Genomic DNA, 18127 nt, shown 5'->3' with positions numbered 1-18127 from the left:
TATTAGTAGCCTTTTCCCAGTAAGTTTTTCATTATTTCCTTATGCAGATTTCACATGATAAATTCTTTTTAAGCTTGAGCACCAATGGAAAATTAGGCATTTCTAGAAGGATAGGCTTCCTTTAATAAGGTATTTTGAATTATCCTTTGATTCTCAATTACAGAGATTATATTAATTTCTTGATAAACATTTTCTATTTCATTTTAAAAGATGGTTTTTAGACTCATTTTAATCTCTATTCCTTGGAAACTGTGGAACCAGGAAGGCTCTGATTTAAAAAATTCACAAAAACATTAGTAGGGAAGAATCAATCTCTTGGTCTCAGTCATGTGGCAAGAGTTATATATTCATTTTAACTGCATGCATATTTATATTATGTCTAATTATAAAATGTCAATGCCATTACAGAAATTTTAAATTTGAAAAACATATCTCATCCTTCCACACTGTTGGCTATAAAAGACCAGCTGAAGTTTCCTTTGCAGCAGTTATCATCATTGAACCTGTAGGAGGGGTGGCTTAAATCAGTCATTGACTCAAAATGAGAATTCTCTTCTGTTTGGATAATATGTGAACACATGTGATACCACTTTATCCATGAAGAAACAATGCAGAGAGAACATCACACTGACTGTTCTGAGAGAATGGACAATAGAAAATGAAGAATGGAAAGAAAAAGAGGATTCTGGGAAGACAACAACAGTGGTAGAAAAGTTGTTTAATCACTCTAAACTGCTACATAAAGAAAGACAGAGTGGGCTTCCCTGGTGGCGCAGTGGTTAAGAATCTGCCTGCCAACGCAGGGGACACAGGTTTGAGTCCTGGTCCCGGAAGATCCCACATTCCGCCGATCAATGAAGCCCTTGTGCCACAACTATTGAGCCTGTGCTCTAGAGCCTGCGAGCCACAACTTCTGAGCCCATGTGCCACAACCACTAAGGCCCACATGCCTAGAGCCCATGCTCCACAACAAGAGAAGCCACTGCAGTGAGAAACCGCGCCACAACGAAGAGTAGCCCCCACTCGCTGCAACTAGAGAAAGCCTGCGTGCAGCAACGAAGACCCAACGCAGCCAAAAATAAATAAATAAAAATTAAAAAAACATATTAAGGCTTCCCTGGTGGTGCAGTGGTTGGGGGTCCACCTGCCGATGCAGGGGACACAGGTTCGTGCCCCGGTCCTTGAGGATCCCACGTGCCATGGAGCGGCTGGGCCCGTGAGTTATGGCCGCTGGGCCTGCGCGTCCAGAGCCTGTGCTCCACAACGGGAGAGGCCGCGGCAGTGAGAGGCCTGTGTACCGCAAAAAAAAAAAAAAAAAAAAAATCATTAAAAAAAAAAAGAGAGCATCTAGGTATCAAAACAAAACTAAACATCAAACATCAGGGACTAATTTACCAAAGAAAGGAAAACAGATGACAAGATATCCCCACAAATTCCAAAATATGGATGTGGAGACAAACGACCTGCATATTAGTAGCATCTGTGCAAGAGAAAGAAAGGAAAAAAATGAGATGGGACAGTATGAGAACAGCAGCTCTAAAAGGAAGTTAATTGTCTCCAGTACCACTTGGGTGCAAGGAGCCTGTGTTAAGATGGACTAAAAGGGAAAGAGCAGTATAGCTCCTATGAACTCTGAATTGACCTGCTGGGGTTCCCTTTTAGGACAAGGCCCCACAATGAGGAGAAATTGCTTACAGTGGAATCAAAATCAAGCATGATAGGGAAAACAGAGATGATGAAAAGAGGAGATTTAAACTGAAATTAGGGAGGAGAATAAAAGCAGGACATCTCAGAAAGCAAAGCCACCATATTTTTGAAACCCAGACACAAACAACGAGAGAGAGACAGTAGTGTCAAAGAGGCTGGGATTCAATACTTTTCTGGAAGCAAGCAGTGGTCTGATTTCCCCCTGTTCCTCCAGGAGAGCATCAGTGGGGCCAAACATTGAACTGAAACTCCACCCCCACGTGGCAGCAATGAAACTTCACAAGAATATACAAGGTAGAGCTAGTTACAACTAGGCTTCATCATTCCCACCTCTGTCATCAAGGCCTATTGGGAAGCTAACCCTCCACCTCACCTGGCATCAATGAGGCAGAAGGGAGTAGTGCAAGGAGGGGTAGTTGACACTCTGCTTCTCCCCTCCCCTGATGTCAGTGGGGCCCTGTGGGGAGCTGACGCTTCACCCCTACCCACAGTAACAAAATGGTGTCAGTCAGCCTTCTGCTCACCCTCCTTCCCTACCTGGGAGGCAGTGAAGCCAAGCAGTGAGCTGGTCATACACCACCACTCAAAGGCAAAAAGGTGGTGTGGGTCAGTGCCCCACCTTTGCCAGGAAGGTGACAGTGAGGTGATGAGGGACCTGAACTTTCACCCTACCCATCTGCAAGAAAGCAGTGTGAGTCAGTGTCCCATTTTGGCCAGGATGGTTTGTAAGAGCCTGGCAGGAAGCTGAACAAATATACCCACCTCGCTCTTGCACAATGACTGCTAAAAAGAATATTAAATGGAATCCCTAATCTTACAATATAATACACAAAATATCTAGGATATAACAAAAAAACACTCATCTTACCAAGAACCAGGAAAATCACAACAGAAATGAGAAAAGACAATGAACGACACCAATCCCAAGATATATCAGACATAATTATCTGACAAGGATTTTAAAGCAGCCATCTTAAAAATGATTCAACAAGCAGTTACATATTTCTTGGAAACAAATGAAAAATAGAAAATTTAACCAAAGAAATAAAAATTCTAAAAAGAAAGCAAATGGAAATTAGAGAACTGAAAAAATGAAGAACTTGCTGTATAAGCTCAATAGTTGGGTGGACATAACAGAGGATAAATTCAAAGAATCTGAAGACAAATCAGTAGAATTTACCCAATGTGAGAAACAGCAGCAACAACAACAACAAAATAGACTTTAAAAAATACAGCATCTCAAGGACTTGTAGGACAATAACAAAAGGGTTAACATATATGTCATCAGAAACCCAGAGACGAGACGGAGAGTAGCACTTAAAAAGCATTTGGAAAAAATAGTGTCTGAAACTTCTCAAATTTGGGAAAAGATATATAAATCTACAGATTCAAGAAACTGAATGATTCCCAGAGAAGAAAAATCCAAAGAAATCCATGCCAAAGACACATCATAATTAAATTTCTGAAAACTAAAGATAAAAAGTCTTGAAAACATCCAGAGAAGCAACACATTACTTATAGGGGAACACCAATTTTATTAACAACATACTTCTTATCTGAAACCCTGGGGCCAGAAGAAAGTAGAAAACATTTTTCAAGTGTTGAAAGAAAAAAAAAACCTGTTAACCCAGAATTCTTTATCCAGTGAAAATATCCTTCAAGAATGAAGGCGAAATCACAATATTATCAGATGAAGTAAAACTAAGAGAATTTTCTGCTAGCAAAAATACTCTTTAAAAATGGTTAAAGGAGGGCTTCCCTGGTGGCGCAGTGGTTGGGAGTCCGCCTGCCGATGCAGGGGACGCGGGCTCGTGCCCCGGTCCGGGAGGATCCCACGTGCCGCGGAGCGGCTGGGCCCGTGAGCCATGGCCACTGGGCCTGCGCGTCCGGAGCCTGTGCTCTGCGGCGGGAGGGGCCACAGCAGTGAGAGGCCCACGTACCACAAAAAAAAAAAAAAAAAATGGTTAAAGGAAGTTCCCTAACAGAAACCCCTGGAACTTCAGAAAGGAAAGAACATGAGAATGGGTAAAAATAGGGGTAAATGTAAAAGATTATCCAGTCTTTCATGAGTTTCTTAAAGCATATTTGATTGGTGAAACAAAAATTAAAACATCATCCCACATGGTGTTCAAAATATAAGGAGGAAATACAACAATTATATTTAAAAGGTGGGAGGGTAAAGGGACTCAAATGGAAATAAATTTTCTGTACTTCACTAGAAATGGTTAAACATCAATATTGATAGTCTGTGATAAGTTACATATATATATTGGAATACCTAAAGCAATCACTAAGAAAATTATACAAAGCTATGTTCAAAAAACTCTAGGTAAATCACGGCAGAATCCTAGTAAATATTCAAATATCCCACAGGAAGGTAAGAAAAGAGATATAACAACAAGAAACATAGGAAACAAACAATAAAATGGCAGACTTCAGCCCTAAAATATCAGAATTACCTTAAATGTAAATAGTCTAAATACACTAATTAAAAGACAGAGATTGGCAAAGTGGATTAAAAAATAAACAAACAAACATGACCCAACAATATGCTGTTTTCAAGAAACTCACTTCAAATACAAGGACAGAGGTAAGTTGGAAGTAAAAGGATGAAAAGACATACCATGCAAACATTAATTTAAATGGTTTCACAGGGGCCAAATTAACATCAGTTGACGTAGACTTGAGAGCAAAGATAATTACTGGAGGCAAAGAGGAATATTACATAATGATAAAAGGATCAATTCACCAGGAAGACATAATGATCCTAAATGTGTACACATCAAAATACATGAAGCAAAAACTTACAAGGCTGAATGGAGAAATAGACAAATCCACAATTATAGTTGGGGACTTCGATACCCACTCTCGGTAATTGATAGAACTAGTAGACATAATTTTTTTTAATTGTGTTCACTTTTTTCCAAGAAAAATAGACTGAATAACATGAAAACAAATAACCAGTGTGTTTCTTAGAAATACCGGTAGCGCACTCCTTCCTTCGCAAGCTTGGGTGTGGTCCAGAGCTAAAGTCATACTCTGTGTCCGCAGCTGCAGCTGCCTTGCCCTTCTGCAGGTACCCAGGCCGCTCCTGTTCTCGGAGACCATGCAGAAGAGAAGATTCATGTGCGGGAAGTGCTGCTCTGCAGCCTGGGCAGTGTACCTAGCTGACCAGGAAAAACACCTGCCATGATCCCCAGATCCCCCAAAGTCCCTGGAGGCTGTAGATGCCTCAGTTTTACCTGCCGGAGACTGTTGCTCTCTGCAAAATCAGGCGGTACCAGAGTTCCAGAAACTTCTGATCTTTGAGAGCCCTTTCTAACACTGGTCTAGAAAGTCACCCGAGGTCTGCAGCATGACCTGCAGTTCCTGAGTGGGGCCATGGGGCTTTGCAGGAAGCCTATTAGGCCTACCTGGTCGACCTATTTGAAGACACCATCCTTCTTATGCAAAGCAGGAATTCTCTCCATAATGTCATCTCCTTGTCTTCTTTCTGGATTACACCTGCCTCATAGCAATAAGCATTTCCCTTCACCAAAGACACAGTTCTTAGCTAGATACTGATCCTCCTCCGGATGCTCACCAGCACCCTTCTTAAAATGTGGCTCCCAGGCCTGAAGACAATATACCAGACATAATGCCATGAAGTAGAAATTAAAGTCACTATCTTCTTTATCCAGACCTTTAATTCCATTATTGCAAACATTTGGGGTGCCCAAATCATGTTGTTAATCATATCAAAATTATTGGTAACCAAAAACTAAGATGTTTAAAAGGGTATTATTAAACCATTTCTACTTTATTCTATACTTGCATTATGTATATGTACGTATACTTTTAAATAAAATTTAACATGTGTACATATTTAATCTCAGCATCGAGCTTTACATTTATGACAGTAAGTTTCATTCTATTAGTTTTAGTCTTTCTAGGGTTTAGAAATTCTTTTCTCTATCTTCTTTTTCTTTTCTTTTTCTGTATTTTTATTATTACTATTTTTTATTTTAAAAAATATACTTTATCTTTCTCTCTCTTTTTAAATACTGATTTTTTTATTCAGAATATACACTCTCTATCATGGGCATATGTTATTCTTGCCTACCTGGTGAAGACACCCTGGTTTTTCTGTGGAACCACCGCTCTTCCAATGCTAATTCATGTGATTTTGGTGTATAGACATCCCCCACACACATTCTGAGGAAGGCATGTAACCCATGCAGGGCCTAGCAACACCAGCCCTGGAAATAACTGTGAAAAACACTTTCCTCCACTGAAGGTAAAAGGCAAAGCCTGACTCGGAGCATGACCAACACAGAGGAAGTGGATCCTGGAGGCAGGAGCAACAAGGTGCTGGAGACATTCTCTGAGTCCTAGATCCATCCATGTCTGCAGCCAAGAAGTCCTCTTGCATCAGCCAGTTTAAAGTTGATTTCTGTCACTTGCAGTCAAGAGTTTTGTTTAATAGACCCTCCCTGAAAATTTTGTCACTGCAGCTTTGTCAATCATTTCCTCATAGGAGGGATTGGTGGTGACCTGGGGCCCAGGGGATTCGTTTCAGAGCTCCATTTCCATAGCAAACGTTTTTTTTTTTCTTTTAAAATATTCTTACCTTATCTAGATACTTTTTTTTAATTTTTTATTTATTTTGTTGTGCCGGGTCTTAGTTGCAGTAGGCGGGCTCGTTAGTTGTGGCTCACAGGCTCCCCAGCTGTGGTTCACCTGCTCCTTAGTTGTGGCACATGTGCTCCTTAGTTGTGGCTGACAGGCTTCGTTAGTTGCAGTTCTCGGGCTCCTTAGTTGCAGCTCACTGAATCCTTAGTTGTGTCTTGCAAACTCTTAGTTGCAGCATGCATGTGGGATCTAGTTCCCTGGCCAGGGATCGAACCCAGCCACCTGCATTGGGAGCTCGTAGTCTTAACCACTGCACCACCAGGGCAATCCCAGCAAACATTGTTTTTATTTGTATTTCATGTGTGTGGGGGGTGGTTTAGTGGGGTGGGATGGATTTGTGTGTATGCTTATGTTAGAAGAAAGTTCCCATAAGCTTCCTTATGTGTCATTGCTGTCGCTGTGTTGATTTAAATGGCTGATAAAAATCACTGAGGGAGATCTAGTCAGAGACACACCCTGTTTATTTGCCACTGGGAACCAAGTGCACATTGATAGTAACTAACAGTATTTGGGTACCATGGTTTAGCTTTCTTTCATCCAGGTCATATTGTTGGTATGAATGTAAAATGTTACAGCTGCTGTGGGAAACAGTTGGCGGTTTCTTAAAAAGTCAAATATAAAAGTTGGCGGTTCCTTAAAAAAGTTCTTAAAAAGAAGTACCATAGGGCCTCCCTGGTGGCGCAAGTGGTTGAGAGTCCGCCTGCCGATGCAGGGGATACGGGTTCGTGCCCCGGTCTGGGAGGATCCCATATGCCGCGGAGCGGCTGGGCCCGTGAGCCATGGCCGCTGAGCCTGCGCGTCCGGAGCCTGCGCGTCCGGAGCCTGTGCTCCGCGACGGGGGAGGCCACAGCGGTGAGAGGCCCGCATACCGCAAAAAAAAAAAAAAAAAAAAAAAAAAAAAAAGAAGTACCATATTCTTTATAATAGTCCACAGGTGGAAACAACCCAAATGTCCATCAACACACGAATGGATAAACAAGATGCTGTATATGCATACAATAGAACAGTATGCAGCTTTAAAGAATAATAAAATCCTGATACATGCAAAAGATGGATGAACCTTGAAAGCATCATGCTAAGTGAAATAAATCAGACACAGAAGAACAAACATTGTATGATTCCACTTATAGAGGTACCTAGAATAGACAAATTCATAGAGACAGACAGTAGAATAGAGATTACTAGGAGCTGGTAGGAGGGGAGAATGGGGAGTTATTGTTTAATGGGTACAGAGCTTCTGTTTGGGATGATGAAAAAGATCTAGAAGTGGATAGTAGTGATGTTTGTACAACATCATAAATATATTTAATGCCACTGAATTATATGTGGTTAAAATGGTAAGTTTTATATTATGTATATTTTGCCACATAAAATGAAAAAATAGTATTTTTCAGAAAAATATCAGTATTTCCTCTTAAATAATTTAGCATGAATATCATTAACTAGAGTTCCATAGAGATCATAGTGTCCCTAGAAGAGAAATAAATGGACAGTCTACTAAATTTTTATTTGATCTGTGTAAGTGGAAGAGTTCTAGGTCAAGTAAGTGAACTTGAATAATAATAATAATAAAATAATAATAATAAACCAGAGTCACAGCCCCTCAATCGATCCCCAGACTTGAGGACTTTTACAGATCCCCAAACCCTTAGGTGAAGGGAATACTGGGACCCCACTACACTGCCAAAATTTTATACTGTTAATCTTTCTCCCAGCCTTCCCCAAAGGGATCAATAGCTCTTTACCAAGGTGACTGTACATTGGAGAAAAGGAGATAATCAGATATTTTGGGGACTACTGGATACTGGATCTGAACTGACACTAATTCCAGGAGACCCAAAAATGTCACTGTAGTTAGAGTAGGGGCTTGTAGAGGTCAAATGATCAATGGAGTTTTTGCTCTGGTCCATCTCACAGTGGTTCCAGTGTAGTTATTTCCCCAGTTCCAGAATAGATAATTGGAATAGACATACTCAGCAACTGGAAGAATCTCCACAGTGGTTCCTTACATGTGGAGTGAGGGCTATTATGGTAGGAAAGGCCAAGTGGAAGCCACTAGAACTGCCTCTGTCAAGCAAAATAATAAACCAAAAGTAATGACTCGTTCCTTGAAGATTGCAGCAATTAGTACCACTATCAAGAACCTGAAGGATGCAGGGATTGTGATTTTCACCACATTCCCATTCCACTTGCCTATTTGGCCTGTGAAGAAAACAGATGGATCTTCAGAATGACAATAAATTATCATAAACATGACTAGGTGATAACTCCAATTGTAGATGCTGTTCCAGACTGTGGTGAAATAGTTTGAGCAAATTAATACATCCCCTAGTTCCTGGTATGCAGTATATTGATCTGGCAAATGCTTTTTCTCCATACCTATTAGTGAAGATCACTAGAAGCAGTTTGTTTTCAGCTGGCAAGGTCAAGAATACATTTTCATTGTTTTGCCTTGGCTGTATATCAACTCTCTAGCCCTATGTCATAATTTAGACTGCATGGATCATGATTGTCTTTTCCTTCCACAAGACATCACACTGAGCCATTACATTGGTGACATTATGCTAAATGGAGCTAGTGAGCAAGAAGTAGCAACTATCCTTGACTTATTGGTCTTATTAGTAAGACACTTACATGTCAGAAGGTGGAAAATAAACTCTACAAAAATTCAGGGGCTTCCCATCTCAGTAAAATTTCTAGGTGTTCAGTTGAGCTTGTCAAGATATCCCTTCTAAGATGAAGGGTGAGTTGTTGCATCTGGCCCCTCCTATAACCAAAAAAGATGCACAATGCCTAGTGGGCCTCTTTGGATTTTAGAGGCAACATATTTCTCATTTGGGCATGCTACTTTGGTCCATTGATTGAGCAACCCATAAAGCTTAGTTTTGAGTGGGGCTCAGAACAAGAGAAGGCTCTCCAACAAGTCCAGGTTGCCATGCAAGCTGTTCTTCCACTTGGGCCAGATGATCCAATATATCTAATGGTGTTTTAAGTGTCAGTGGCAAAGAGAGATGCTGTTTGGAGCCATTGACAGACTCCAGTAGGCAAATCATAATGCAGACTCTTAGGCTTTTGGAGCGAAGTTATGGTATCCTCTGTGGATAACTACTCTTCTTTTGAGAAACAGTTTTTAGCTTGCTACTGGGTCTTAGTAGAGAATGAATGCTTAACCATGGGCTACCAAGTTCATGAGCTGCTCATCATGAACTGGCTATTACCCGACCCATCAAGCCAAAAAACAGCACTCCATTATCAAGTAGAAGTGGTATATATGAGACAGCCTGAGCAGGCCCTAAAGGCAAAAGTAAGTTACATTAAGGAGTTGCCCAAATGCCTGTAGCCCCTACTTCTGCCTTCTCTCTCCCAGCCTGCACCTACGGCCTCATGTGGAGTTCTCTACAATGAGTTGCCTGAGGAAGAAAAAACTTGGGCCTGATTCACAGATGGTTTTGCATGATATACAGGTACCAAGTGAAGTGGACAACTGCAACACTAAAGCCCCTTTCTGGGACACTCCTGAAGGACTGGGGTGAAGGGTAATTCTCCCTGTGAGCAGAACGTTGAGCATCTGGTTGTTCATTTTGCTTGGAAGGAAAACTGGCCAGATGTGATTATATACTGATTCATGGCCTGTGGCCATGGTTTGGCTGGATGGTCTGAGACTTTGAAGGAACATAATTGGAAAATTGCTGACAAAGAGGTCTGGAGAAGAGGTATGTGGATAGAGCTCTCTGAATGGGCAAAAAGCATGAGTATATTTGTGTCCCTTATGAATGCTCACCTAAGCGTAACCTCAGTAAATCAAGTGAATAGGACAACCTGTTCTGTGAATACCAGTCAGATTCTTTTCCCAGACACTCCTGTCATTGCCAATGGGCTCATGAACAAAGTGGCCATTGTGGCAGGGATGGAGGTTATGCATCGGCTCAGCAACATGAGAATGTGAGCTCCATAAGGGAGGAACTGTGACTATTTGCTTTACTCGTGTCCCTAGAGCCCATACAGTGCTGTCACATAAAAGTGACAAATACTTGAACGAGTAAATATATGAACTAGAAAAGTTTTAAAAAGTAGTACTAAGGAACGAGACCATGGAGCAGCTCTTGGTAATAGTTTCTTACTTATTTAAAAATAGAGATGATCATGGACATTTGTGAAATTCCATGCTTAAAGTGAAGTGATGGGATACCACTAATATTTGCTTTTTTTAAATCCCAGAAGTTTTTTTTTTTTTTGCTTTTCAGACTTTTATATCAGTCAAAAGGTAACTGAGATTAGGAAACATGGCCAAATTAAAGTTTTACAGGCAAAACACCTAATGTGGTCTTATTACTCTAACTTTCATCAATCACCAACCATTAACAGAAATAGGCAGGCTATAACTGCTTTTAAGATTTTGTAAACATACCTTGGAGATACTGATTGAAATACCTGCTATGAATGGAGATTTCCTTATTACAGAGCCCTTTCCCTCCCCTAAGAAGGTGCCCAAGTTTTAGAGCTACATACCCGTGTAAGCCAATTCCTTCCTCACATTTGCTGAATTCTCTCTCACCTTTCCTTATTTCCTTTGCAATTTAACTATAATAAGGAACTATTTAAATATCTGGACTATAAGTAATACTGGTAGTTAAGTTTGTACTTCAGATTTTTGTGATGACCAAATTTGTTTCCAGTTCTATTTATTTCAAGTCTATTGGCTCCTTTGAAAAATCCTGTTAGATGATAGATGCGGTTTGGAACTTTTTGCAAGCTTAATATATTTGAAAGTTATAGAAACACCAAATATACTAAAATATAATTTAGACATCTGCGGGGGGTCTTCTGATTTGACAGACTTGAAACTTTTATTAAATAAAAAGCCACCATACTTTCATTCAGTTTAGCACCTAGATGTTTCCTTAGTCTTTAGTTGTTCCAGGATGCTGTACACAGCACTCTGAGTTAGCCTGCTGCTGTAATGTAAGATGAAGGAATCCCTGACTGCATGTGGTAGACTGTATTTTCCAAAAATGGCTGTGGAAAAAGGCTAGTGAAGGTTTTGTGGGATATAAAGTTCCAGTTTTGCTCCATCACTCATCCCCTTCACAATGGATTATGGCTGGATTAAATATTTCTGCAGTTTATTCCTTGTATTTCCTTGATTGGGAACATGAGATTTTTAAAAACGTATACACGTGTTTCTTCAGCTTGCAGAATGTAGGTATATTTTTACTATATTTTTTCTAATAAAAATATATGGTTTCTGCAGAACAGGTTAAAGAAAATAATCATCCCTAATTCACCCAGAAGTTTGGCATATATCCTTCCCATCTTTTAAATATACAAAAATACTGTTTTATTTGTATTTACTATCTGTGTAACCATATGCTTGGGCTGTTTTGTTTCTTTGAGTTTTTTAATTCAGAGATTAGGTAGCTAAGCCCAAGTTTGACCTAGTGATCTCTCATCAATCTTCTGAGGCCAGAGGACTATTTTTCTAGGCCAGCCTCATTTCTTATGGATCTTGAACAGATTTCTCCAGTTACTAACAAGCACCTAAAATTTGTTAATCACAACCATTAAATTTACTTTTGGGAACACTAGGTAACATGGTTGACATAAAATCTGCATACTGGGCTTCCCTGGTGGCGCAGTGGTTGGGAGTTCGCCTGCCGATGCAGGGGATGTGGGTTCGTGCCCCAGTCTGGGAAGATCCCACATGCCACGGAGTGGCTGGGCCCGTGAGCCATGGCCGCTGAGCCTGCGCATCCGGAGCCTGTGCTCCGCAACGGGAGAGGCCACAACAGTGAGAGGCCCGCGTACAGGAAAAAAAAAATAAATCTGCATATTTATAAGTAGAATATCTGCAGAGCCACCCTGTGTCTTTCTCCTAATGAACCATTTGCACATTCAGTTATGTCTTTATAGCCCAATTATATACCCCAACTACTACAAGTTAATGCATTAAAAAGAGAAAGTTCCACCTTTACGTGTTGAATTAAAATTTATTGTAAAAGGCAAAGTTTTATGTATCCTTTTAAAAAATGAAAATTCAAAAGTCTTAGAGTTAAGCAATGAGTCTTCAACATTATAAAGCTATTTATAACACTAATTAAAGTAATGGTTGGGGCTTCCCTGGTGGCGCAGTGGTTGAGAGTCTGCCTGCCGACGCAGAGGACACGAGTTCGTGCCCTGGTCTGGGAAGATCCCACATGCCGAGGAGTGGCTGGGCCCGTGAGCCATGGCCGCTGAGCCTGTGCGTCCGGAGCCTGTGCTCCGCAACAGTAGAGGCCACAGCAGTGAGAGGCCTGTGTACCGCAAAAAAAAAAAAAAAGAAAGTAGTGGTAACATCTAACCCTTATAAAAATGTCACAGAATTCAAATCACAACTTGGATCCTCAGTGGTTCAGTATCTTATCTTATACAATAAGGGTTTGGTCAGTTTTAAGATAAAATTCCTCCAGGTATGCTGTTCTCAAGTCCTCTATTATCACCATCCATCAGCTCACACAATGGGATAGCTGGCTGCTGTGGCAATTCCACAATGGTTGTTCTCGTCTTTGGCCATTTTTATGTAGCCATTCCAGCCCCATTCTGGACCCCAACTGAAAGAAGAACATGTTTTCCATTTTATACAAAGCATCAGGTACACATTACCTTCATTAATAATAATAACAACTAATAATTAAAATAGTGCATAGCATGTATCAGGTACTATTCTAAGTTCTGTTACATATATTTATAAGTATATTAACTCCTGTGGGTCCTTATCTTAACTTTTTAAGATAGGAAACTGAGGCAGAACTGGCATTCCAATGTAGCAGTCTGTCTCCTCAGGCTCATCTCAGTTAAAGAACTTTAGCTGTGAAAATTGATCCTCACAACCCTCAAAGACCTCTGAGAGCTGGGAGTAGAATGCAATGGCAGGATATCAAATGATATCAGAAAGGATGCACAGAGGCCACTGGACTCTTGGACAATCTTTCAGACTTAAAGAATGAGCAGAGGCAGATGTTTCTGCCCATGACTCCTTGTTCAAAAATTAGAGACAGAAAAAGGAAACCAGCCCTCAACTCTACAGGTGCAAAATCCTTTATATGAAACCCCTGGAGCTGGATGTGTTTCTGAATTAAGAAAACTTTCAGAATTTAGAAATGCAATGTTACAAATACATAATAATAACCCCAACAAACTTGCTACAGAATCTTATAATCACATATCAGTATTTCTGTGTTTAAGTGGGAGAAAGACTTCTGGGATTTCAAAATTGAGCTTTTTGGGACCTGGAATCAAATACTGCTTCCAAAGAAGGATTCCCTTTTCGATTTAAAATATAAATATAACATTTGGAGTTTTATACCTGTTCTTGACAATCCAAAATTTATTTTTATTTGAATCTGTTCCTTCAAATCCATAGCCAACCACCAAAACACCATGATCCAGGTCTTTGCTGCTGCAGTCTGAATCATAATAAATACCTGGGAGAGTAAAATTCAATGTTAGGGTGAGGAGTTCCAAGTGACACATGACAGTAACCCAAGCTATCAACCAATTAAGAGAAGTATCTCAAAATTCAGTGAAATGTCATAAACAAATTCCAAATAAGACTTAAATATTTGACCAAAAATAGTAACAGCTGATGAAAAGGAAGAAGAAAAATTTAACTCACTAGAAATCAACAAAATTCAACAAAATCTTAGATATATTTTCTACCTAAAAAATATTTCCAATAATAAGACATAGTTATCAAGGTTAAGGTGATTTAGGCATTCAACTACTAACTACTAATATTAATTAGCATAATCCTCTCTACTCCTTGAATGCCAACTAAGAAAACAGCACAAAACAGAAAAATACTTGAACCACAGGGTTCTTTACAGATCTAACTACAATAGTAAAAAACTTTTGGAAAAAGGGACCAACAATTGAAGAATAGTTACATAAATTTGGTTGTATACAAAGAATTAATTACATAGCCATTTAAAAATATTTATGAAGTCTGTCATCATGAGAAAATGCTTAAAGTATAATGTCAAATGGAAACATCATTGTTATTAAATGCATACACTCAAAATTCTACAGTCCTAGAAAACAGGACTCCATACCAGAGTCAATCATGGTTATGTTTTCCACCTTTCCCTGCCTGAATTTCTATAATAAAAGACAAACACCTACCTGATTTATAGAACTGGAAGGATGTATGGCCTGCATCAATAGCAACGGAGATGGGCCCCACAGTTGCCACTGCCTTCATAAGGGCCTTCTCCCGCTGAGGGATGTCCACGAAGCCAGTGTCATTGACGGCAGAATACTCGGGCTTATAGTTACAGCTATTTGTTTCCTTTTAAAGATAAAGGGGAAAGAGACTTGATTCCTACCATCCACCTTATGAGGAACATGAATTATAGGACCATAAGACTCAGCAGTTTGCAGCTTAATAATTTCTAAGTCAATTTTGTTATAAAGCAGCCCAGCAAAATGCTATTGATTGGTTTGAAATTGAAAAATTAGTAGATATTTCTTCAGTAAGACCACTTAGGTCTACCTGGCCATAAGAAATTTTTCACTATGGAGAAATATGCATTATATGCAGAATGGTGTACATATTCTCCATGTTACATGGAAGTAAGACAAGCTATGTTAACCATCTAATCAGAGACCTGTGCAACAGCTGATAATTTATAATAACAGTTCTGACAGTTTACATCTAAAATGTGAATGCTGAATAAGATGTCTGTTATCTCTGAAAGTGTTCAGAAGCAGAGCTGTAATGACAAGGAGTTCCTTTTACCCTGCCAAGATATGGATAGGATTCCTCTGAGTCCAGGCCTCCATTGTCCTTAACATACTGGAAGGCATTATCCATTAAGCCACCACTGCAACCGTCATTGCCTTGAGGCCTAGAGCAGTCCACCAGGTTCTGCTCACTCAGTGAGACAAGTTTGCCAGTTTTCCAGAACATCTGTCCTTCAAGGGCGCCAGTGGCACTAAAAGCCCAACAAGAACCACACTGACCCTGAAAATAAAAAAGCCATCAGTTTACAAGACAAAGACCAACAACAGCCCATACACCTAAACATTCTTAAGAAAATCTGAATCTGAATACTGTCATACCTGATTCTTCACAGGAGTTACATAGCCTTTCTTAGTCCAATCCACAGATTTGGGGACTTCAAGAAAGAGAGGTTCATGGAACACTTTCCCCTTCTTGTGCTTATGGTTTTGAAAGCCATTCATCACCTGCTTAAATTCTTCACTGGTCTTTAAGGAAAAGTAAATAAAATGTTGAAGAAGTTATTTTGCTAAAGTACTGAGAAGAGGAGGCACAAAAAGTTCAGCAACTCACGCCACACTCACCATGTCACCAAAGGCATTCATTGCCATGGTGAAGCCATGTTTCCCTTGGCTGTATTCCTGATTGTGTAGGTCAATCATTTTCATATTCTTCTCCCACACTGCTCTCCTCCATCCTTCTTCATTCTAGATGCAAACATATAACTGGTCATTTTTACTTCTATTTAAAACCCAACGCATGTTCACCAAATGGATTTGCAGACAGAGAAAAAGAAAAACTATTGTCAGGGATGGCTTTATACTTCTGAGAGCTGTTCTCCAAGCTCTAACACAGGAAAATATGCCCATGCTGTGCTCAGAAATAGGTGCCATTAAGTTACTGCCTTGATAAAAGCTAAAACAACTACTCCAGAAACAACTCTCTGGCTATAAACTCCAACAGCATGGACCATTGTGGGGTCCCTCTGGAAATTTTCTGATGTTACCAACCATGCCATACAGTCTCCCGTGTGTTGCCTTCCACTGGTACCAGTGTGTATCTAAATTTTGATCAAGTTTTGGAGCAGCTGAGGCTATTCCCAAGCAAAGGGCAGTCAGGAAGAGTGAACGATTCATGTTTCAAAAACCTAGGAAGGAAAAAGAATTAGTATTTGATGAGGCCAATGCTTTAAAAAAGCCATCCTACTTTCTCCTGGATGTTATAGCCACTGTGGTAGACTAAGAACATTTAAATGATCTTCTCAAATATTTACGGAAAGTCTGTGAAAGAAAGCTAAAGATATGGGTGGAGAAAAACAGGTCAAAGACTTAACACAGTGGAGGTATTTGATTCAGCCATCAAAATGAAAAACAGGCTGACAAGTGCTATAGGAATCGAAACAGACTTCACTATGAGTGCAATGATAATTTAGGTTTTGATAAGAATTTCTGCCACAACTTATGTGTCGGAATCTTAAGGCAACAACTGGGAAACCGTTGTTCCAGGTTATTTACTGAACGTATAGAGGTGACCCAAGAATTTTATTTATCAGGACGCCTGATCCTAAGTAGGGACAGACATGGATCTCAAAGAGTTAGATGGCTACCTCACACCTTTCTTCTTGGCTAATAAACAGCAGGGAGTGAGATATGCCTTCGAATCTCTGCTACCTAAATTGAAACCTTTCTAAAAAGCCTTCCCAGGAGAAGGTGGGCAGGACTGCACACAGCGCTGTACCGTCCCTACCCTTGTCCTGTGTAGCCCACGCCCCCTCCCTCGCCCTCCAGACCGGGCACGCGATCACGTGGCACGACGGCGCCCAGAGCCTCCAGTTCTCGTGTCCAGTCAGGGCCAGACTCCTGGGGCTCAAAGAACCCGCCTGGTTTGAGCCCGCACCCGCGCTGTAGGCGGGGCCAGGCCAGGGACTTGCTGCCCAGCTCCCAGCCCTCCGCACACGCCCGTCGCTTCCAGAGCTGTTTACGGCGGCGCAGAGAGCGACGGGCCCCTTAGCCCGGAGTTCGGGGGTCACACTGCCGCGACTGACCCGAACTTGTGCCTGCCACCTCCCAGAGGCTGACCGGCCTAGGGCCTCCCCCCGCCCCGGGTGGCGTCAGCTCTGCCCTGGGTTTCCCAAATAGCCCTGCCCCCTTCCCCACCTCAAGGCTACCAAAGCTTGAGGGAGCACCGACCCAGCCTCGTCAACTCCCGGCGGGCAGACGCTGTCGTTCCTGGGGGTCGCGCCTGCCCCCTCACCCGAGTCCCTGGATATCCCTTCCTCCAGTCCCCGTCCCTGACCCGCCTCGGCCCCAGACTAGGTCGCTGACCTGCGGCTGCCACAGCTGCGCAGGCGCACTCCACGGACACACGTATCTCTCCACAGGTTTCCGAGGCCGGAGGTTCTGGCCGGGTCGTGCCTGACTCTGCCTTTAAGGCCCTGGTTTGCGGCCCGCCCGCCCCCGCCCCCACCGCCTGCCCGCGCCGCGATTGGCTGAGCTGGCCAGTGGGCAGGGCCTCCGGGCGTGAGTACTCTGCGCTCGTGATGCGATTCTGTCCCAACTTGTCCCAGGGAAGGCAGTGCTAGCCTTAGTGGAACCGAAGACGAAGAGCTGGGGGCCCCTGGGCAGCGCTGAGGAGGAGTCCGGCGTCTCTGGGGACCTGGATCAACTAATTACCTCGATTGCGCTCGGCCGGTGGTTCACGAAAAAGAAGCTACAGGGAGGCCCAAGCGGATTTTCAGCGTAACCCTGTGCCTCCTTTAGTCCTGGAGTTTTTGGTGAAAGTCTGCGGGAGGGCTGAGAACTGTCTAGTTTAGGGGTTCCCAATTATTCCACAGCAAAGGTGGGGCGGGCTGGAGGAATGCGGAGCCCTCAGGTAGAGGCGTTACCTCCCGGGTTGAGGGTGGTACCAGCTGAGTTTGAGAAGAATCGGAGCGGAATGGCAGTTCCTCAAAGCTCGGGACGCGCTGGTCACTCCCCAAATCCCAGGAGGGATAGG

The 18127-nt window shown here is 41.8% G+C and overlaps 1 protein-coding gene across 2 annotated transcripts; it reads right to left on the bottom strand.

The window, feature by feature from the left end:
- Nucleotides 1-12345: 12345 nt before the first annotated feature.
- On the bottom strand, nt 12346-17563 carry LOC132492280 (procathepsin L). Of its 2 annotated transcripts, XM_060101693.1 has the most exons (8): nt 17458-17563; nt 16144-16280; nt 15718-15840; nt 15475-15621; nt 15152-15376; nt 14536-14701; nt 13721-13838; nt 12346-12965 (listed from the first exon to the last, which is right to left on the bottom strand). In XM_060101693.1, the coding sequence occupies exons 2-8, from the start codon at nt 16267-16269 to the stop codon at nt 12866-12868; spliced, it is 1005 nt and encodes a 334-aa protein (XP_059957676.1). In that variant the 5' UTR covers nt 16270-16280; nt 17458-17563; the 3' UTR covers nt 12346-12865. The 2 variants fall into 2 exon arrangements, with proteins under 2 accessions (XP_059957676.1, XP_059957677.1); XM_060101694.1 differs by lacking the exon at nt 16144-16280 and having other exon boundaries at nt 17458-17554.
- Nucleotides 17564-18127: the final 564 nt, after the last annotated feature.

Source organism: Mesoplodon densirostris, chromosome 6, assembly GCF_025265405.1.
Source record: "Mesoplodon densirostris isolate mMesDen1 chromosome 6, mMesDen1 primary haplotype, whole genome shotgun sequence".
Taxonomy (NCBI): Eukaryota; Metazoa; Chordata; class Mammalia; order Artiodactyla; family Ziphiidae; genus Mesoplodon; species Mesoplodon densirostris.
The sequence above is the reverse complement of the archived record's forward strand: the minus strand, read 5'-3'. Positions and strand labels throughout refer to the sequence as shown.